Source organism: Anolis carolinensis, chromosome 4, assembly GCF_035594765.1.
Source record: "Anolis carolinensis isolate JA03-04 chromosome 4, rAnoCar3.1.pri, whole genome shotgun sequence".
In the NCBI taxonomy this organism is placed as follows: domain Eukaryota; kingdom Metazoa; phylum Chordata; class Lepidosauria; order Squamata; family Dactyloidae; genus Anolis; species Anolis carolinensis.
This window is the reverse complement of record NC_085844.1, coordinates 156,586,454-156,608,416: the sequence shown is the minus strand read 5'-3', so window position 1 is coordinate 156,608,416 and position 21,963 is coordinate 156,586,454. Positions and strand designations below refer to the sequence as shown.

The 21,963-nt window shown below is 39.6% G+C and overlaps 1 protein-coding gene across 2 annotated transcripts in view; it reads left to right on the top strand.

The window, feature by feature from the left end:
• The window catches only part of LOC100553782 (vitellogenin-2), a 38,959-nt gene that overhangs the window by 7,786 nt on the left and 9,210 nt on the right, over nucleotides 1-21,963 (top strand). Inside the window, exons 10-34 of one of the 2 annotated variants that reach the window (XM_062978080.1) lie at nucleotides 926-1,073; nucleotides 1,182-1,333; nucleotides 1,516-1,693; nucleotides 1,829-1,954; nucleotides 2,316-2,519; nucleotides 3,216-3,433; nucleotides 3,993-4,090; nucleotides 5,338-5,462; nucleotides 5,596-5,697; nucleotides 6,186-6,299; nucleotides 6,386-6,566; nucleotides 6,757-6,835; nucleotides 7,228-7,413; nucleotides 9,015-9,135; nucleotides 9,612-9,786; nucleotides 9,890-9,978; nucleotides 11,343-11,470; nucleotides 11,766-11,817; nucleotides 12,856-12,983; nucleotides 13,533-13,584; nucleotides 15,391-15,518; nucleotides 15,734-15,785; nucleotides 17,472-18,095; nucleotides 20,793-20,846; nucleotides 21,412-21,552. In XM_062978080.1, the coding sequence (XP_062834150.1) occupies nucleotides 926-1,073; nucleotides 1,182-1,333; nucleotides 1,516-1,693; nucleotides 1,829-1,954; nucleotides 2,316-2,519; nucleotides 3,216-3,433; nucleotides 3,993-4,090; nucleotides 5,338-5,462; nucleotides 5,596-5,697; nucleotides 6,186-6,299; nucleotides 6,386-6,566; nucleotides 6,757-6,835; nucleotides 7,228-7,413; nucleotides 9,015-9,135; nucleotides 9,612-9,786; nucleotides 9,890-9,978; nucleotides 11,343-11,470; nucleotides 11,766-11,817; nucleotides 12,856-12,983; nucleotides 13,533-13,584; nucleotides 15,391-15,518; nucleotides 15,734-15,785; nucleotides 17,472-18,095; nucleotides 20,793-20,846; nucleotides 21,412-21,552 (3,655 nt within the window). Of the gene's footprint in view, nucleotides 1-925; nucleotides 1,074-1,181; nucleotides 1,334-1,515; nucleotides 1,694-1,828; nucleotides 1,955-2,315; nucleotides 2,520-3,215; nucleotides 3,434-3,992; nucleotides 4,091-5,337; nucleotides 5,463-5,595; nucleotides 5,698-6,185; nucleotides 6,300-6,385; nucleotides 6,567-6,756; nucleotides 6,836-7,227; nucleotides 7,414-9,014; nucleotides 9,136-9,608; nucleotides 9,787-9,889; nucleotides 9,979-11,342; nucleotides 11,471-11,765; nucleotides 11,818-12,855; nucleotides 12,984-13,532; nucleotides 13,585-15,390; nucleotides 15,519-15,733; nucleotides 15,786-17,471; nucleotides 18,096-20,792; nucleotides 20,847-21,411; nucleotides 21,553-21,963 lie in introns of both variants that reach the window. The other variant, XM_062978079.1, reaches the window with a different exon arrangement.

The window sequence follows — 21,963 nt, the reverse complement described above, 5'->3', positions numbered from 1 at the left end:
CAAGCAATTAGAACAAATGCCATCAAAGCCAGAATTGAATAGTCGACTATGGATTCCAGATGTAAACTCTGCAAGGAAGCAGATGAAATGATGGATCACATACTAAGCTGCTGCAAGAAGATTGCACAAACAGACTACAAGAGAGGCATAATATCATTGCTCAGATGATCCACCGGAACTTGTGCCATTAATACTACCTTCCTGTGACAAAGAATCGGTGGGATCACAAGCCTGAAAGGTTACAGAAAATGAATATGTAAGACCACTCTGGGACTTCCAAATTCAAACTGACAGAGTTTTGGAGCACAATACTCCAAGCATGGATTGTGGATGTTGCAAGCCCAGGTGACAACAGGATTGACAAGAAGCAACTGAAAAAGTTTACATAATACAAGGATTAAAAAATCGAAGTGGAAAGACTCTGACACAACCATTAAAGGTGGTCCCAGTAGTGATCGCCACACCAGGTGCAGTGCCTAAAGATCTTGTCCAGCACTTAAAAACAATTGACGTTAACAAAATCACCATCTGTCAGGTGCAAAAAGCCACCCTACTCGGATCTACAGGCATTCTTCCCCGATACCTCACATAGTCCTAGACTCTTGGGTAGTGTCTGACGTGCGATCCCATACAATAGCCAGCATAGTCATCTTGTTTGCTGTGTGCTAATCTTGTTGTGTATTAATACTAATAATAATAATAATAATAATAATAATAATAATAATAATGACTGTTGCAGAGATAACGTTAGCACCTTATGAATGGCTCCATTCCCATCGGGTTTTGTGGGCTCGGCAGTGCAGTCTGTATCTCCCTGGTGTCCTTTCTCCTGACTTTCTCAGGGAAAATCAGAAGCAGATCAAATGAGTGACCACAATTTACTCAGTCCTCAATGGTATCTTTCTACTTTTTTCCTTCCTCTCAGGCAAAAACTGAACTTGGTTGAAGGTCAAAAACATACCCCACAACAAAGTCAACAACAGAAAGGTGTTGAAGAGAAGATTGTAAGCATTCGTTATGAATTTGAAGAAAATCTGCCCGAGATGGTGATCATTGAAGATGCTAAGAAACAGGTAAAGAACAAATATTTTTCTTCTTTTCTTCCTGGCTTTCCAAGGAATGTTTTGTTGGCCAACACTGATGATATCCTGTCTACTCTTTACTTTCTGCTCCTCTGTCAGGCTGAGGAAATTCTGCGAGAGGCCGATCACTGGGAAAACGTCCCCCTAGAGGCTCTCCCCAAGTACATAGACCTTAGCCAACTGTGCCGCCGTTTGACTGTAGAGGAGATGAATGCCCTGTACAATATAGTGGAGCGCAAACCCAAGGCCAGGTATGTTGGCTCACCACCATGCCCTGCAGAGCACTGCCTAAGCACCTGAGAAGTACCACCCTAAAGGAGTTCTGCCAGAGACGGGAGCCTCAGGATCGGCCCTCAGACCTTTCAGTCAGGATTGCTCTTGTAGAAAAGAGATCAGAATGAATCTTAAGGGTGTTCTCTTTTCTCCTTTGCAGACAGCTCCTGTTGACTGCAATTGTATATTCAGGCACTTTTGATTCCATGAAGTTCGTCAAAGACAAATACATCAAAGGTGAACTGCAGAAAATGGAACCTTATTGGGTCCTTCCAATCCTCTTCCACACTGCCAACCCAAATGTTGCTAGAGTAGAGGACACAGCTCGACTAGCAGCCGTGAGTACATGTTAAATTGGTGCTCCAATGGGAGATATACGTTGTTTTCAATTAAAGCAATGGATTAACCATTAAAGAAGACAAATTGTCTATGAAAATCTGGCCCCTGGATTGACTACTTTCTCTAATCCACAGGAAATACTCAACCATGTTCATAGTACTGGGTCATTATGGCTTGAGAAGCTTGTCCTCCTGGCACATGGATCTCTAGTCTACAGACAATGTTCTCTGGCTCGATCTTGCCCCAACAAATTGCCTGAGGTATGTGGCCCTTATTTTAGGTGAAGTTGAACTGGACACGCTTTAACCAAAGAAGGGTATGCTTTCAGGAGCCACTGAAGAATTGCTTTTGGATAGCAGATTACCAATAAGGAATTCTTTTGTTGATCTTTGGGAACATTCCCAAGTATGATTCAAACCACTAGTTTCGTCTAAATCTCAGCCTTGCTCTGGTAACTATGATGTGTTTCATTGAATGTGTACCATTTCTTATACCACCCCAGAAATGGTACTTGAAAATTATCCCTCAATGTATTTCCATAGGGAAAAGACAGCCACATATACTTCACTTCTTAGATGAAGTTGGAATGATCCCATTCTTTGTGTTTGTTTTTGTTTGTAGCCCCTCCACAACTTCCTCACTGAAGCAGTCACGCGTCACGATGAAAAACGCATAATATTGGCTCTGAAGTCAATTGGCAATGCTGCCCAAATAGCCAGCTTGAAATTAGTGAGACCCTTGGCAGAGAACGATAAACACGGCAAATTTGTCCAGGTTGTTGCTATTCAGGCACTGATGAAAATCGCCAGACAGGATTCTGCAAGGGTAAGTGGAACAAGAAGGACTCACCTGAAGACATTAGGAAGATATTATGTTTTCAGAAACAGTTCCAGGTGCAACTCCTTCCCATAGCTCAAACTATGGTTAGGTTGCAGTTCTGAATATTAGAAAATTGTTTTAAAAGAAAGGAGAAAATGTAAAGAAAGTAGTCTATACTGGAAGAAATATTAGACAAATATTAGACAATATTAGATGGCTAGAAAAAGAAAGAATGCTGTCAAAGAACAGCTATACCCCTTGGTATCATGAGGTGGAGCAAGGAGGTGGAAAAGTCTGCCTCTGTTGCCTTCTTGGAAGGGCATCTAGATGGCCAACGAATGACCAAGGGAGCAGAACTCAGTGGAGTGCACTGGTTTTCATGAGACACTTAGAGATCATCCACACTGCAGAAGTATAGCAGATTTACAAAATTTAAATTGCTGCATCTCCATCCTATGCAATCCTTGGATTTGTAATTTATCTTGGCATCAGGGCTCTGTCCCAAAACTACAAATCCCATAACATTGAGCCATGGCAGTTCATTTGGCCCAATAATTCTGAAATGTGGGTACAACTAAACACATTATTTATGCTTATCATATGATCTCCATATTATATGATCTCTAAGTATGTTACTCATTCCTACAACCTTCACAAAGTTTTAAACATAATAACCATGGGACATTTCCCCTTTTTCTCCAGGTTCATGGCATTCTCTTCCCGATCTATATGAATGCCTCTGCTCCTATTCAAGCTCGAATTGTGGCTTGCATGGCCATCTTTGAAACATACCCAACTCTCCCAATTGTCACAGCTGTCGCTAATGTTGCATTCAGAGAGAAGGATCCACTGCTTTTCTCCTTTGTCTACTCTCAGCTGAAGGCTTGCTCCAAACTGAGGATCCCAATGTACTACAACCTGTAAGTTGAAATGTAACTCCCAGTGCAGGCTCTGTCCCTTGAGAGGTCTGGTACTGACCAGGCTCCTGGACAACTTGAATATCCCCCTGGAGAAGCAGTGAGAAAAGCAAAGGGAGATTGGCTGTTCTCCCATCAGGAGCTGCCTCTGTATCCCAGTGGTTGGCCATTTAACAAATGCCTTGTTTTCAATTCAGTAAGAGCTCAGGTGCACACAACATTGGCTCAGCATTGCCTGAGTCTCATCTGAACCAAGAGAAGCCTATTTAGTCTTTTCCTAAAAATAAACCTGCCTGCTTGCCTTGAATTTATAATAATCCACTACAGTTGCAGCAAAAACAAAGACTCTTGAGTTAGACCTAGTAAAGGTGTTCAAGGCCTAGCTTTGGTGGATGGGTCTCCAGGCTTCATTAAATGCCTGGTAAACTTGTTAGCCTTTCAAGGACCAGAGGACCTCTGCAGTGCAAATCTCTTCCTTCCTGAAAAGGGCTGGTTTTTGAACAGACAAGATTTGCCATGCATTGCTGATTCTAATTTCACTGATGATTTCAATTTTCTTTAGGTCTTCTTATTGCCATGTGGCCTTGAAACTTATGAATCCTTGGTTTGTCCAGTTGCGTGGAGATTACAGCAAAGTTGTTTATTTGAACATGTTCAATAGTAAGTATCAGATAGTTGGTAACTTAATAAGAAAAAAACTACAGGTTTTTTGGATATTGTTTGTTCATATGTGAAAAGGCATATTGCAAAATATAGAAAGTACTTTGGATTTCTAAATTCTGTGTTATTTCATAGATTAACCCTGCTTCCTTTTTTGTGAGTAATTTGCAAATGTGTGTGATCTGTGTCCCAAAGAACTTGGGAAAGTTAATTCTGAACTGAAACTCCTTGAATCACCCCACTCATCATGCTATTCTGGAACTGGGGTCTTTAAAAATGTCTCCAAGCTGTGTCCACACATACTTTTGCAGCTACACCACTTAGAGCATTATATGTCACCATGCACTTCTCAGCTGGAAAAGAATGGGACCAAGTTTAGGAGATTCTGGGAAATGTCCAAAAGGAACTTTCTCATTCGCTTTCCTAGTCTCCTCCTCATCATTATCTTCATCATTCCATATTATTCTAAAGTTCAGAGTCAAAACTGCTAACAATATTAGAAGAACAGTATATCAAATATGTACAAAATGTAGGCATTGAAATACAATTACACTAGTCACAGCATTAAAACTATCTGAAACAACATTTAAAAAGATAAACATTGGAATCAAAAAGAAAAAAAAAGTTATTTGGCTTTTTGGGACATGCATTCAGTTCAATAAATATATCCAATTTAAAGTCCTGAAATTTTTGATTTATAGATTAAGGGCCCTTTCACACAGCCATATAACCCAGAATATCAAGGCAGAAAATCCCACAGTATCCGCTTTGAACTGGGTTATCTGAGTACACATTGCCATATATTTCAGTTCAAAGCAAAAAATATAGGATTTTATTCAGCTATGTGGAAGGGGCCTGGGAAATGTTTCTGGTCCGATTCAACATTAGAAAATCCTGTAGCTAAATCAGGGTACTTTCCTATCTTCATTTTAAATTGCAAGAAAAAATCTTGGAAGGTCTGAGTCCTCAACTACACTATCATATAGTGAAGTTTTAAAATGCTTCATGTGGCAGTGTAGATAGGGCCTGAGGCAGGCATTTTTCATGGAAAGTTCACTTTGGGCACTTTGTAAGCAAAAATGCTTAGGGGATGATGCCCATTTGATCCTTTTAAGGCAACCATAAATTATTGTAAACAATACAGAAAAGTACTACAAAAAAAACTGTAGCAGAAGTACCATACTTCCAGTTTTTGAAGACTATTAACATGTTAATATCTTTTGTGTTCTGTTTGCTTTAAATCACAGATCTTTACAGAATGGGTGGCCTTTTCAAAATGTATGTGATTGACAACCTCAGAAGACCATTCCCCTCAAGTGTCATCTTAAAATCAGAATTAACTTTCTCCGGCATAGTTGTTCAGCCAATTGATGTAAGTATCACATTGCCTTAGCACATTTCAGGGAAAAGAATTGGGGTCGGTTCCCTTGCATATTTCTTTATACATGAAAAATAGAAAGGAGCTCATATCATGCCCTTTCCAAATTCTCTCTTTCTTTGAAAAGCTTACAGTGCACATAGAAGGCGTAAAGGAATGGTGGTCAAACCTCGAGCGCCCATTGCAGCAATCCTCTAGCCACCAGAAGATTAAAGATACAGAAAGACAGGTAATATATTCAGTTCCTTGAGTCCATGGGCCTAAGAAAATGGAGGGTGACATTCTTCCCAGATCTGTATTAAGGGACTGCGGAGGGGAAGGGGTGGGCAAATGTCTTCCAAATGAGCAAGAAGAGATGACCTGTGTGTTGTCGAAGGCTTTCATGGCCGGGATCACAGGGTTGTTGTATGTTTTCTGGGCTGTATGGCCATGTTCTAGAAGTATTCTCTCCTGACGTTTCGCCCACAGCCCGGAAAACATACAATAACCCAGAGATGACCTGGTCAGCTACTTGCATTTATAGCATAGGGCTGTATGTGGCTTGGGACTAAATTAAGTGGTTTTGGGGCATCGTAAAACACTGTTCTGAAAAAAGGACATGGATACTGGTAAAATGAAGATGCCCTACAACAAGAGTGCTGCATAGAAATATGATTTATTTTTTGGCTTGCTTAAATGAGCATGAGACTCACCAAGCTTCATTTGTTTGATTTTCAGCTGCCAGGATTCAAAGACATAGCCCTTGAGCGTCCTTTGCTCGGTGCCAAGATCTCAGTTTTCAACAAAGAAATCATGTATTTCACCAATGAAGAAGTAGTACAACTTGGGAACGTGAGCTGCTTTCTTTATTTGTTCACAATCTACTCAAAGTGTTTGCGTCATCTTTTTTAATCGATTGGATGTCTATTCTGTTGTAGTTAGAGGAAGGAAGACTTGGATCTCAAGCCATTGGAATGATTTACCAGGTCTTCAAAAATATGAATGAGCAATGGATTCTATCTCTGATGGCGGAGGTTCGATACCTGGTTCCTACTACTGCTGGTGAACTACTTGATGTCAGTGGCAGTGCCATCGTCATGCCATATACTTCATTGAAGGGTAAGGCAGCAGATCACCAAATGTCATGAAATGTTTTGTTAGACGCCTGATTAAACACATAGTCAGGTCTTAAAGGGAACAAAGGGATTGTCCTTTCTTTCATGAAGGTGACAGGTTCCCTACCAAAAAGCTATAGACAGAGTTTGGCTAAGTCTCTTTTTAGAGCCTTTACTCCTTTGATCTCTTGTAGCAAAAGAACTGGAAAATGAACAACAGCAGAAGAAGACTCCCAATATCCAGAAGGGACTTCAGCTTGAGAGCTCATCTGGGTAAGCCAAATATGACATTTGTATTCAGCCTTTATGGTAAAATCACTGTCACATGCCACAGCTTTGTTCATGAAAACTGAACTGTGAACCTGCTTGATGTGGCCGTGCAAGGTGGAGTGGCATATAATATCCCCACAATCACACACACTTTCATACGCACATGATGCAAGTCATAGCCAAGTTATTTTTGCACTATAGGGAGAACATCCCATGAATCCTATTCTTGGAGTTTAGAAAAACAAGGGAACTTAATTACACAAGGAACAGTTCTTTGGGGACTTCAGAATCAACCCCCCGAGGTGCTCCTTCATTCTGTCTAATGCTGGACTTGGCTCTGCTAGTTACACCAGTGGTTAAATGTCTTGTATGCGTGATTTCCTGTTTCCTTTTAGCCTCCAAGGATTTGGAAAGTTTATGTACGGAATGAACACAGGCTACTCCCTACATATCGTTGAAATCACAGGCAAATTCAGGACACAAACCTCCCTGGAATTGAATGCCACATGGGACTTGGAAGCTCACAACTTCAAATTTGAGTTCAAACCAGTTCGTGAGAAGTATGAGCTGGTAGTGGCAAGGTATAGTGGTTCTCCAACTCTATCTCTCTATCTCTATCTATCTATCTATCTATCTATCTATCTATCTATCGATCTATCTGTTTATCTACCTAGCTACTATTAGCTGCAGTCCCATTAAAGCATCTGTTACAATGAAAAACACATACTACTTAACCATTGGATATTTTTCGAAAGGACTAAAACAAGAGTCAGGGCTACTGCTCAGGACTTTGTGCTCTTCCTCTGCCTCCCCAAACCATTGTTTTATGTTGCAATCTTGTCTTGGGGTTTTATTGAAGTTTTATGAAACCATGATGCTTCCCTTTGCTATTTTGTCCACTACCATGCAATGGTCTACTAGGATTTGTTTTCCAAACTACAAACATCTAACTTACAAATGACTCATGATTAAGAGCAGACAGAAAATGCGAAAAATCTACCCCTTGGAAGAGAAATGTACTCCCGAAAAAAGTTATTATATTATAGGGAAAAGATGTATCAACTGAAGCTTCATCACCCCTCCTTGTTTCCACAACAAGCCAAATTTTTCAAAATCCAGTTATCACAAAGATAGAAAGTGAGGTGAAATCTTCTGAACAAGGGTAGACAGAAAACAAACACCACAGGGATGTTGACTCTTTCCTATGCTGTTGAAAGCTAAACAATATATATATTTGGCTGGAGTTACACTTAAAAAATGAACTTGTTCCCATTTACATACCGGTACAAATTCAACTTAAGAACAGGCCTGCACAACCTATCTTGTTTGTGATGTGGGGACTATCTGTATATGGAAATTGAAGAACACTTTTCACTACACCAATAATGAACAATGTTTTAATTTTTCTTCTTCATATTGAATTATTATTATTATTGTTAATGTTATTACTACTACTACTACTACTACTACACTTTTTTACATTTCGCCTTTCTCCCTGAAGGGACTCAGAGCAGATTACAGCATATAAACAGACACAGGCAAATATTCAATGCCTTGTTACAATGACATACAATGAGACATACATTTCATTTCTGACTCTGGAGGCAGAAGTCATTTTAGGACTCTTTTTCACTTTTTGGGGTGACGATGGAAAGGATATATATGTGCTTGCTATTTGAAAGTGGCTGAGAGTGCTGGAAGCTTCTTCTTTTTATTCATCTTTCTCCTTCCTGTCATCTGCATCAGTCATCTGCATTCAAAAATTGGTAGGCAAAAAAGGTCCATAGTATAATTTACTTCTGATGTTTCCTTGAGCTTGAATTGAAGTGTGGGAAAGCAAGGGGGTCCCAGATCCAATGAAACCTGAATGTCCAATGAAAGAAAAGACATTCTCCCTTATGCTCTCCAGATGCAGATATAATGTAATGTAATGTTGTGTGTGCGTGTGTGTATTTCAGCCTTAATTTTTTTTAGTAAGCTATATTGAGTTTCAATTTTGGAGAAAAGAGGACTGTAAATAAACTTGTAAAGTGAAATCAAGAATTTAACCTGAGTTCCTGAGTTTTCAGAGCTAATTGAATGATCATGCTGCTCCCATGCTATTCATTCAGTGAGTGTTTTTCCCTTTCAATGTCCTTCATATTCCCACAAATTCAATTGTGTTCCCTGTGTACCTACACAGCCACGAGGCACATGTTGTCGCAAGGCACCTGCGTTATGAAAAAAAAGCTCCAGTCCTTCCCGAAAGACCTTTTGAGGATATCTTGCAAGAAGAGTTCCAGCCAAGGAAAAGCGGCATTAAAGTAAGGCTCTCCTCTGTGTGCGTGTGCGTGCATGCATTCATAAATATGTCCTGTTGGGAATATCATCGTTTCCTGATGTTTCAGGCTGTTGATGATAAATCTGATAACTGATGATTATTCTTTTTCATGGAAGAACACAGCTGTTTTATATTTATTAATTATTATTTTGGAAAAAAAATCCCTTCTTGTAGATTAATTATAGTTTATGAGTACTCACATCGGTTTTGTTTTAATATACTGACACATGAGGGAGCACTAGTAAAATTAGACATTTTAATAAGAAGTCATCATTCATCAGCAAGCCAGTCTTTATGGCCCAAAAGCAGATAAGCCCAAAATGTGAATAATGTGACTCAGCTATCTCTTTACACTGGGATTTTATTTATTCTGTAATGTGGTCTTCTCTTGGCCATGGACACCTTGAATATTACTGCACTGCTCCTTATGAAATACTTACAAGCCTATCTTCACAGCAGCAATCAAGATCCTCCTACAAACAGGACTCTAGAGATTGGTGTCTTCCACTATCGGTGATCCCGACAAAGGTCTGCTTGGAGACCGTGAAGAAAACAAAGGATGCTGTGCCCACCCGGAACACATGGATGCACTTCTTGTGTGAAAGACATGAAATCAGGCTTCTGCTGACACCAGGTATTGTCTACCTGTCACCGAATATTCTGTTTACAGTTGTATCAGTGCTTAGGATGTTATATGCATTTTCTAATGCATGTGTGTTAAATTGTAATCCATACAGTTGTTGCTATGGAGAAGATCAAGGGAGAAATCCAACTAGGTCCTGAACTACCCAGGATGAAAAGAGACACCAAACAGAATGGAGGAAGGGTAAGTATTTCACACAGACTGTAAATTACTCCATAAAATTAAACATGAAACATGCTACAGGGAAAGTTGTGCTGAGAGTATAACACTTTAAAGGCCCCAAAAACATTCCAGTTCTGAATATACAGGATTAACTTACTTTACTTTTGTTGTCACCTTTCCACACTGCAGTGATTTCACATATCACTGCTTTGATTCCCATAAATACGTATAAAGAATGCTCAGCAGTGTACTATTATGGCATCAGTGTGCTCATCAGTGTAATCATCATTTGACACAATTGCCTTCAGGCTTTAGTGCAAAATGGGAAAGAAATATTATCCTCTTTTTTGCCAAAAACACTGGCCTTGTTATAATGAAGCCTTTCATCTCTTGCAATCTTTCAACTATTGCTGAAATTTGGGAAAAGAAAATACAGTACAAGGATTCTTCAATCAAGGCAAATGTGCCAGAAGTTGCAGTAAAAATCCAAACAATGCTTCTGTACTTTCAGAGTATTTTCTGACATCCCTGATACAAGTTACAATATTTTATTTCCATCCTCATATGAGATGTTTTCTAATCTCTGGGCATATCTGACTATAATAACAAAACTATGATAAAATTTTATTTATATCCCGCCACCATCTCCCAGAGGGACTTGGGACAGCTCACAGAACACTCAAAGTGACATATAAAATGCAACAAGTGCAAAACAAAACATAGACAATTAACAATCAAACACAACATTATAAATTCACAGTACTGCCTGGTAAAATCAATAAAATACAGCAAATGGTTTAGGTAAAACAATGTATTAAATCTTAGAATTATAAACTGCCAATCTTAAGAATCTAAAGGTCCTCATATGTATTATTAGAGAGTCTAAACATAATCGAAGGCTTCTTGGAAAAGCCAGGTTTTTAGACCAAAACAGTTTCCCCCCTCTTCTATATTATAAAAAGAAATTACAGTTACACTTGATCAGTGTCTTGACACATTTTTGCTTAAACTTACAATTCCTAAACAATACATAGAAAAATTCCTCTTCAAACTATAGAAAAATACTCCTGTAGTGGACTTTTGATTTTCAAAAACACCTTTGGATTGAGTGCTAGTGCAGATGCCAGGAATGGCTGCAAACACCACCCATACCTCCCAAAAATGGAGTGAATGCAACGAAAGCAAAGGTGGAAAAATACAAAAAACAGAAATAGGCTACATCATGATAATTCACTCTTCTTAAGAGGGATCTGGAAGAGAACAGGTATGGAAATAAGGTAGCTGACATTACAAAACCATTCCTTTTGAGGCAGTACACGAAACAGGCCTTGTGAAAAATACCAGCAAAGGTGTAGCCTTCACCAATTGTCTCTTTTGTTTTGCAGGATGAGTGCCGCAATTTCCAATTTCCATCTAAAGGCCAGGAGGCAGCGTGCACAGATGACTATAGGCCTGTCTGTGGCAGTGATGGTAAAACCTACGCAAACCTGTGTTTGTTTTGTATTGCCAAAAGGTGAGTAGATCACATAGATAGCCTTCTATAACAAAATTAAAGTTCCTTCAGTCCTTTTTACCATTTCAAGGCATAGATAAATGTCTAAAGTTTAAAATTCTCAGAAGAAATGCAGAGTTCCATTTTGGCCGATGCCTAGAAATAATATAGTAAAAATGAGTTCTTAGCTGTGTGACTAGGGCCCCTTCTATACTGCCATATAAAATCCATATTATTTGCTTCGGACTGGATTCTATGGCAATGTAGACTCTCAGTTCTAAATGCTGTAATGTTTTCCTGTTTTTTTCCCCCTCAGGGATAGTGGAAACACGATCACAATAGCCCATGAAGGTGCATGTGAGCGAAAGGTAACTCTATTGTTGATACACTTCCCTGTGGCAAATCTAGCCTTTCTTACTAAAGGTCTTGCAACCTTACATGTAAAACTAGATAAGGAGAGGAGACCCCATGGTACTAATTATGTGGCTTACTTTTGGAAAGAAAGTAGCAATTGGCACCTGCTGATATGCACAGGTCTGCTCTGATGGCCATGACATGCCACCCCTACCACCACTAAATCCAAGCATTCCTGTATACTGGATTGTGGTTTTTAATGCTAAATGAGAAGGACATTAAGAAAACTCAGTGTGGAACATCTAGATTCTTGCCTGAGGCCCTTTCCACACAGCTGAATAAAATCCCACATCTGCTTTGAACTGGTATATATGGCAGTGTGGACACAGATAACCTAGTTCAAAGCAGATATTGTGGGCTCTTTTGCCTTGATATTCTGGGTTATATACAGTATCTGTGTGCCCTGAGTGTGACTCCCATTAGACTAGGATTGCTCAGTCTATCTTTCTCAATGCAATTAAACACTCAGAGCACTTTGGATGCAAAATAAAAGAAATGTACAGTGTAATTCCCATATCCTTCTGCAATCTGAAGCAAAGGGAGGTCAGATAAATTCATACAACAAATTGCTGATGCTTTATGTAAATGGTCAATGGTGTTAAACTAGCTCATTTACAAAAAGACTGATGATTAAAAAAGGTGACCACCCTGCAAATATTATTGTTGTTAATTAGTCACCCTATATATTTTTGGTTATTTCATATTTAATTTTTCTTTTATTTAAGTGATATTTGTCCTCAGTGCTCTAATGTAGCACAAATTTTATGTATTTGTGCTATAATTTACAACTCTAAACAACCAATACACAGACAAATTCCCCTTCAAACTATAGCAGAACAAATAATACTCCTGTGGTGGAATTTGATTTAAAAAACACCTTTGGATTGAACGCTAGTGCAGGTGCCAGGAATGGTTGCAAACACCCCACCCCACCCTTGTGAAAAATACAATCAAAGGTGTAGCCTTCACCACTTGTATCTTTTGTTTTGCAGGATGAGTGCCGCAAATTCCAATTTCCACCTAAGGGCCAGGAGGCAGCGTGCACACTAGAATATATGCCTCTCTGTGGCAGTGATGGTCAAACCTACGCAAACCTGTGTTTGTTTTGTATTGCCAAAAGGTGAGTAGATCACATAGATAGCCTTCTATAACAAAATTAAAGTTCCTGCCGTCCTCTTTACCACTTCAAGGCATAGATAAATTCCTAAAGATTAAAATGCTCAGAAAAAAAATGCAAAGTTCCATTTTGACTGATGCCTACAAATGATAAAGTAAAAACATGAGTTCTTAATGGTATGACTAGAGCCCCTTCTACACTGCCACATAAAATCCAGATTACCATTATTGAACTGGATTATATGGCAGTGTAGACTCATTGGATGAATGGATTTTAACCTCATGTTTTATATTTTATACTGTATTCAATTGTTTGTAATAGATTTTCTATGCTGTTTGATTTTAATGATGTGTCAGCATCGAATTGTTGCCAATTGTACGCCGCCCTGAGTCCCTTTGGATGAGAAGGGCGGGATAGAAATATTGGAAATAATAATAAATAAATATAATCCAGTTCAGAACTTTGATAATCTGGATTATATGGCAATGTAGATGGGACCTAGGACTCTCAATTTTAAATGCTATAATTTTTTCCTGATTTTTTTCCCTTCAGGGATAGTGGAAACACGATCACAATAGCCCATGAAGGTGAATGTGAGCGAAAGGTAAATCTGCTGTTGATACAATTATCTGTGGCAAATCTAGCATTTCTTACTAGGGGTCTTGCAGTCTTACATTCAAAACTAGATAAGGAGAGTAGACCCCACAGTAATAACTGCGTGGCTTTCTTTTGGAAAGAAAGTAGCAATTGGCACCTGCTGGTATGCTCAGGTCTGCTTTCATGGCCATGACATGCCATTCCTACCACCACTAAATCCAAGTGCTCCCGTATACTGGAATGTGGTTTTTAATACTGAGAAGGACATTAAGAAAACTTGGTGTGCAATTTCTAGATTATTGCCTGAGAGTGACTCCCATTAGACTAGGATTGTTCAATCTATCTTCCTCAAAGCAACAAAACATCTCCAAGCACTTGGGGTGCAAAATAAATAAAAAGGTCCATTGAGATGTCTCCTTCTGCAATCTGAAGCAAAGGAAGGTCAAATGAACTCATGCAACACATTGCTGATACTTTGTATAAATGGTAAATGGTGTCAAACTAGTTTATTTACATAAAGACTGATAATTTAAAAAGGTGACTACCCTGTAAATATTATTGTTGTTAATTAGTCACCCTATTTTTTGGTTATTTAATATTTAATGTTTCTTTTATTTCAGTGATATTTGCCTTTACCGTTCTAATGTAGCACAAATTCTGTGAAAAATCATACCACATATAGTTGACATTAATATTGATATCTGAAATATATGCAGAAAAGTCTTTACATCTCAAACGGAGATGGCAAACCAGCTATCCGCTCTAAATAATGCAAGTTTATCTGAAAGAAAATACTATGCACACCTTAAACCATCACATAAAATCAAAATTTTCTATACAAGAGTCCTGACATAACTATGCTGAGAGCTGCTATTCATAAAGGTTTTCCCTGAAATGATAAAAGTAATGCAATGCATCTTGATCTCTGTCTTCCAAACCAATTGCAGGAAGTCATCTCTTGAAGTTTTAGATCTTTATTTTACATTACCCTGTTTCCCCTAAAATAAGACATCCCCAGAAAATAAGACCTAGTAGAGGTTTTGCTGAATTGCTAAATATAAGGCCTCCCCTGAAAGTAAGACCTAGCAAAGATTTTGTTTGGAATCATGCCCGGCACCCACCAAACAAAACACCATAGCATGCAGGATTGGTAAATATACATATCAGTTGTATATGGAAATAATGGTAGTAACAAGAAATTCTTGACAGAAGTCACAGTTTGTCTGGTTTGATTATGTTGGTTTGTGATGACAACTACTGTACAGTACAGAATAAATGTTCATTTTTTTGTTCGGCAATAAATGTGAATTCTTCTTCATGGAAAAATAAGACATCCCCTGAAAATAAGACCTAGCGCATCTTTGGGAGTAAAAAATAATATAAGACACTGTCTTATTTTCGGGGAAACACGGTAGTAACACATGTTTACATCAGGGAATCTCAATATCTCCCTAAGGCTGAATCTACACTGCCCTATACCCTAGGATGTGATCCCAGATTATCTCCTTATTTCAGATTATCTGGCAGTGCAGACTCATATAATCCAGTTCAAAGCAGATAATCTGGGATCAGATCCTGGGATATAGAGCAGTATAAATCCATCATAAATCACTTACCTGATCCAAGTTCTTAGTATATATTCATTATTAGGGGGGATTGGAGGGGGGGTTGATAATACAACAAAAATTATGATTAATCTATCTAAGAAGAAAGAAGAAAGATGTGTTGCCCCTCTTTTGGCATAACAACAAAGAGAAATTGTTGGAAAAACCCCCAAAAACCCCCTACTATCATTTTTTGTTTTGTTTCATAGAATCTGTGCCATGACCACCCAGCTCCACCTGGCAGAGGTGATAGCCCATGTACACGTGAGCTTGCTCCTGTCTGTGCCAGCGATCATAAGACCTACTCAAACCCATGTTGCTTCTGTAATGCCAGACGGTGAGTAGATCATATAAAAATCCAGGTATAAAAACAATCATTTTTGGGGTACCCTTTACCCCTTGAAAATTAGATAGTTTAAAAAAGATATAGATGGCATGGGCAGAAGAAATGAGAAGTTCCATTTTTGATGATATCTGCCAATCTCAATAATATTATTGGTAATATCATGTACTCCCTATTTTAAATTCTGCATTTTTTCATGTCTTTCTCAGGAGAAGTGGAAATACTCTTACAGTGGTCCATGAAGGTGAATGTGAGCAAAAGGTAAATCTACTGTTGATGCACATTTCCTGTGACAAATATAGCCTTTCTTACCACAGGCCTTGTAGCCTTACATGTAAAAATTGCCTTTGAAGGCTGTTGGGAAGCTTCAAATAGTCCAACGAGAGGTAGCCAGGTTAATAACTGGGGCAGCATACAGGGAGCACACAACTCCCCTGTTAAGTCAGCTCCACTAGCCAGTGGTCTGTTTGCTATGGGCACAATTCAAAGTGCTGGCTTTGGCCTATAAAGCCCTAAATGGCCCCGGCCCAGTTTACCCTTTCTGAATGCATCTCCCTTTACAAACCACCGCAGAGACTAAGATATTTTGGGGAGGCTCTGCTCTCGGTCCCGCCACCGTCACAGGCGCATTTGGCAGGAACAAGAGAGAGGGCCTTCTCAGCATTTGCTCCCCGGCTATGGAACTCCCTCCCTGGTGAGATTAGATCAGCCCACTCCCTCCTGTCCTTTAGAAAGATGGTAAAGACCTGGCTGTGGGACCAAACCTTTGGGGCAGTGCAATAAAAGGAAACCTGTTCTATTGACTGGAACCAGCATGGTGTCTTGTGTTGGTTTAAACAGCTGATTTTAAAGTAGATATAATTGATTTTAATGTTTGCGTATATTTATAGTTATTTTATTTATGTCCTGCCATGGAATGTCCTAGCCATATATATGTTGTGCTCTGCCTTGAGTCCCTTTTGGGGTGAGAAGGGTGGAATATAAATGTCATAAATAAATAAATAAATAAATAAATAAATAAAGGACAAGGAGACCCCATGGTAACAATGTGGCTTTCTTTTGGAAGAGAAGCGGTAAGCAGCATCTGGTGATATGCACAGATTTGCTCTGGTCACCCCACCCTGATCATCCCACCCCTGCCACCACTAAATCCAAGCCCTCTTTTATATTGGAACAAGATATTTAATGATAAATGAGAAGCACATAAAGAATACTCAGTCTGGAACTTCTAGATTCTTGCCTGAAAGTTACTCCCGTTGAACTACAGTTGCTCAATCTTTTTTCACAATGCATCTAAGCATCTCCAAGCACTTTGGGTGTGAGATAAATATTATTGCAAAGAATTGCTCAGTTGGGTGCCTGCAGTCAGTCTGGCATGGCAAGCCAGCTTCCTACTCTAAAATGTTGATTTCTCTGTTGTTCTCAATGAAAGGAAGGTCTAATCTTGCTAGTTAACTGGACTCCAAAACCATTAAATAAAAATGAGAGATGAATCAAGGTTCTTTCTGAATAGGTGGGCATACTTATTTTGTCCAGTGGTGTCCCCTTTGTAGCAGCTACAAAACCTCCTGTTTGTATAATAAATGTAGGCAGCCCTATATGAATTATGTTTCTCAGTGAAAAAAAAGCAAGACTGCAATTTTTGCATGGAGGCCAAGATCTATATCCTTTTTTTTTCATTTAAAAATATGCTCTCCAATGTCAGCAAATGGTCGGCTTATGTTCATTTGCCTCAAAAGAATAATCTAGCTTCGTTTAGGGTGGTGACAGCTTGAAGTTGAGTAGATCTAACCTTTTAAGGGAAACCATGCGGAACCAAGGGACAAACTTTGTGGATCAAATACATTCAGCAACAGATAAGCAGGACTTGATTCAATGTAAATACAAATGTCAGAAGTACATTTTTTAACAAAGGTGTTTTTTTGTCTTGCTCTAATCCCACTCCAGGGTGGAGGCAAGTGGCAGAAGAAGCCTTACAAGCAAACTGAACAGCAATTTGGTGACTGCTATGCAAACTCAGACAGTTCCAGCTCTTCTTCCTCCAGCTCTTCTTCCTCCAGGCCTTCTTCTTCAGACTCCTCCAGTTCTTCCTCCTCCAGTTCTACCTCATCTGAGCCCTCTAGATCCTCCTCCTCTTCCTCCTCCTCTAGTTCCTCCTCCTCCTCCTCCTCCTCCTCTGAGCCTTCCACTAAAAAAAGACAAGGGAGGAAGAAAGGGGACAGCAGCAGCAGCAGCAGCAGCAGCAGCAGCAGTGACTCCAAGAGCAGCAGCAGCAGTGACACCAGCAGCAGCAGCAGTGACACCAGCAGCAGCGAGAGCAAGGGGACACGCCGCCACGGAAACAAGCGCCTTTATCAGAAGAAATCTAAATACAGTCCTTCCAGCAAGAGCAGCAGTACCAGCAGTGACGACACCAGCAGCAGCAGCAGCAGCAGCAGCAGCAGCAGTGACACAAGAAGGAGGAGCAGCAGCAGCAGTGACACCAGCAGCAGCAGCAGTGACACAAGTAGCAGCAGCAGCAGCAGTGACACAAGTAGCAGCAGCAGCAGCAGCCAGAGTTTTGAGAAGAAGGTAACTGTTCTATCCATTGTTCTGTGCAGAATAGCTGGGAGAGACTTGATACTATGTGTCTGTGTGCCTTCAAGTTACTTGTAGACTTTAGTCACTTGTGCATCCATGAATTTCACAGGGTTTTCTTAGTATACTCACAGGTGGCTCTGCCAGTTCCTTCCTCTGAAATATAGCCTACAGCACCTGGTACTCCTTGGTGGTCTCTCATCCAAATACCATACATGCTCATGAAAAGGGTGACCTCATTACTCAATTAAGGGCAGATTATGGGGTCGAATCATGTATACACCAAAGGTTATTTCATGGAGAGGGGAAAACACCAATGTCCACCCTTAGCTGCTGTCATCATTTCCCCATCCAAGCATACAGAAAGTCCAAGTGTCGTCATGCAGGTGAGAGTAGAGGGAACCAGTGTTTCTTTTAGATCATCTAGGGACAGGCTAGCTGCTTACCACTCTATTCAGAGAAGGGGATGGTTCCTATTTTGGTAAGAGTTAAGGTACAGTACTTACACTGACCCATGGATAAATTACCCAGTTATTATTATTATTATTATTATTATTATTATTATTATTATTATTATTAATAATAATAATAAATCTTTATTTATATACCGCCCTATCTCCTCAAGGGACTCAGAGTGGTTTGCAACATTTAAAAACATACAGTCAGTTAAAATATAGCAATTTAAAACACTAGACACAATAACAAATAATCAAGAAAACACGTACTCCACAATTTAAAACCTAATAACAGAACTCCATCAATGAGTCCAAATACTGTAGTCAAGATTCAGCATTGTAATGGCTAACTATAAAGTGCTAATTGTGTCAGGTATTCCAATACCGGGCAGGCAAGGGTGGATAAAAGGCTAAACAAGGGTATAGCTGACAGAGGCGGTCCAACCATAAGGTGAAATAGGCATTTGCCTGTGGCGCCATCGTCCCGGGGGCACCATCGTCCTGGGAGGAGGGCACCACTCTCCACCTCCTTCTCTTTCGGGCCTTCCAGCGGCCGCGCTGGGCCTTCCGGCCAGCGCAGACCCACCTTCGCACCACGCAAGCCCACCTTTGGGGCCTTCAGAGATTGTGAGGTCTGTAGGAACTTGGAAGCTAGGTATGTGGGGTTTATATATCTGTAGAAGGTCCAGGGTGGGAGAAAGAACTTTTCTTTGAAGCAGGTGTGAATGTTGTAATTAATCACCTTGATTAGCATTTAATGGCCCTGTGGCTTCAAGGCCTGGCTTCTTCTTGCCTGGGAGAATCTTTTTTTGGGAGGAGTTAGCTGTCCCTGATTGTTTACTGTCTGGATTTCTTCTGTTTTCAGAGTGTTGTTCTTTATTTATTGTCCTGATTTTAGAGGGTTTTTTTTTAATACTGAGGGCTATCTGGGTTATCTAAGTCCACACTGCCCTATATCCCTGTTCAATGTTTAGTGCTAAATTTGCAAATATAGTAATTCCTACATAACATTACCATGTATTGAACTGCTTTTTCTATTGATTTGTTGTAAAACATGATGTTTTGGTGCTTAATTTTTAAAATCATAATGTAATTTGATGTTTTATAGGCTTTTCCTTTATACTTCCTTATTATCCAACATTTTCGCTTATCCAATGCTTTTATTTTTCAGTGATTGGTTGGGGGGGGGCGCCAAAATTCTGTTCGCCTACACTTGAAAAATATCCTCTGATAGCTGAAGGGTCTCAGGGCTCTATTCAAAAATTTAGTTTTAGTTGATTTTTGGAATAACATTTGTGATGATGATGATGATGATGATGATGATGATGATGATGATGATGATAAATTTTATTTGTATCCTGCCCCATCTCCCCGAGTAGACTCGGAGAGGCTCACAACAATATAATTATACAAATCATCTCAACAACAACGCACATCAGTATGTCCAATTTAAATTAAAGCAATAGTTAATAATGAGGCAAACAATATAAAAATAAAGCAGCATTTTAAAATTACATAAAACAACATTCATTAATATTTTAAGCACCTACATAATTTTATATGATAAAAAAGTGAACAAATTGTTTCTCTATGGGATCAATGACTTCTGGGTTGCTGGGCTTCCTGGTTGATCCTGGGAGAAACAATGTGTTCACTTATATTATATTATACTCTATTGTACTGTGTTGTATTATTTCATTTCTGCCAAGCTAGTTAGCTGGTTCCTAAACTAGTCCTGTGGGCGTTTTGGACAACAGCTGCCAAAAGCCCCAACCTCCTTGGCCCACAGTCTGGAATTGTGTAAGCTGAAGTCCAAAAAACCTGGAGGACCAAAGTATGGGAAATATTGCTGTACAGTATAGTTATGTTCAGCTTTGTCCCACTATTAAGCTGTGCCTAAATGCAGAACAAAATTATTAAAAATATTGTATGAAATGAAATTCAGCCTAGGTGCATAAGAAGTTTGTAAAACATATTCTTTTCCTAGAGATTTGGGTCCTATATTCAAGATATTTCATTATATAAATACATGGAAATACAAAAAATTACAAAATCCAAAATATTTCTGGCAAACATTTTGGATAAGGGTTAGGCACCTGTATCAGAATATCCAAGTACCATTTGGTTATCACAATGAGAAATGCATGATATCATGTTTATTTACTGTTAGTGGAATTGCAAAATCAAAAAGTAACATCACCTCTTTCAATATTTTTGTTATCTATTGTTTTTAAAGAGACCTCCACGAGAGATTTACCAATACTCTTTCAAGTCAGTGAAAAAACAGCAGGTAAGACTTCATTTTAGTTGTCCAAAATGTTTTTAAAAAACCAAAGATCTGAAGCAAAAATTTGAAGGTCTAAAAAATTGATAACTGTAGTTGCACAGTAGTTTCTAAAAATCTTCCTTCTATTGTTGTGTTACTGAGATGAAGGAAGGACAAAGATAGCTGGTTCTCAGGATGCCCATTCTTCCAGTTGGGTTTTGTCAAGTTGAAGAAACTTGCTTGCAGAAACTGTTCCCCCTGCCAGGGCACCACGGAGGGTACAAGAGCCCTGCGGGGACAAAGTAGCTCAGAGTGTGAAGACGGTCCTCTCCGCTCCCGGTGGCAGGGCTGGTCAGCTGAGGAGGAGGAGGGACACACTCCTCCTTGACTCGCGCCTTTGGGTGCGCCTGGACACGCCTCAACTGCACCTCCTAGAGGATTGCGCCTTCAGCAAATGCGTAGTTTGCGTATGGCTTGGGCTACTACTACTACTACTACTAATAATAATAATAATAATCATCATCATATAATTAATTTTATTTCTTACTTGCCTCTCCTTAAGCTTTAAAGATGCTTTTGATTTTTGCAGTGGACCAAACAGGAAAGCAATGGCAAACAGAGGCCAAGGAGTAGCAGTCAGAGCAGCAGCAGCAGCAGCAGCAGCAGCAGCAGCAGCAGCTCCTCTCCTGCAACTTCTAGCTCCAGCAGTGAGGAAGATGTAAAAATTCCGGTTAGTATCATAACAAAGCAAATTGTAAAGACTCCAGTCTATAGGTTGTCTCTTAGGACAACTCCAGTCTATAGGTTGTCTCTTAGGACAACTCTTAGAACTGTTTTTGTACGGGCCTAGAACTGTTTTTGTACGGGCCTAAACTCCAACAATGGGGTATTATTCTTAAGAGGGTATTAGTAGACCCAGTGATCCGCCCCCTAGACATTGGACTGACTCGTGAAATACAAGAGTCTCTAATTTCAAGCCATGTCTGTTCTACCCCCCAGCCCTGTCATCAGTCATTAGCTGTGCCTAGTCCCCCTCCCTCATTAGATGATGTTATCATATTAGATGACTCCTCCTCTCTCATACCAGCGGAGATAAGCCTCTCTTTTAAACAATCAAATACACTTGGAGGCCTTTCATCCC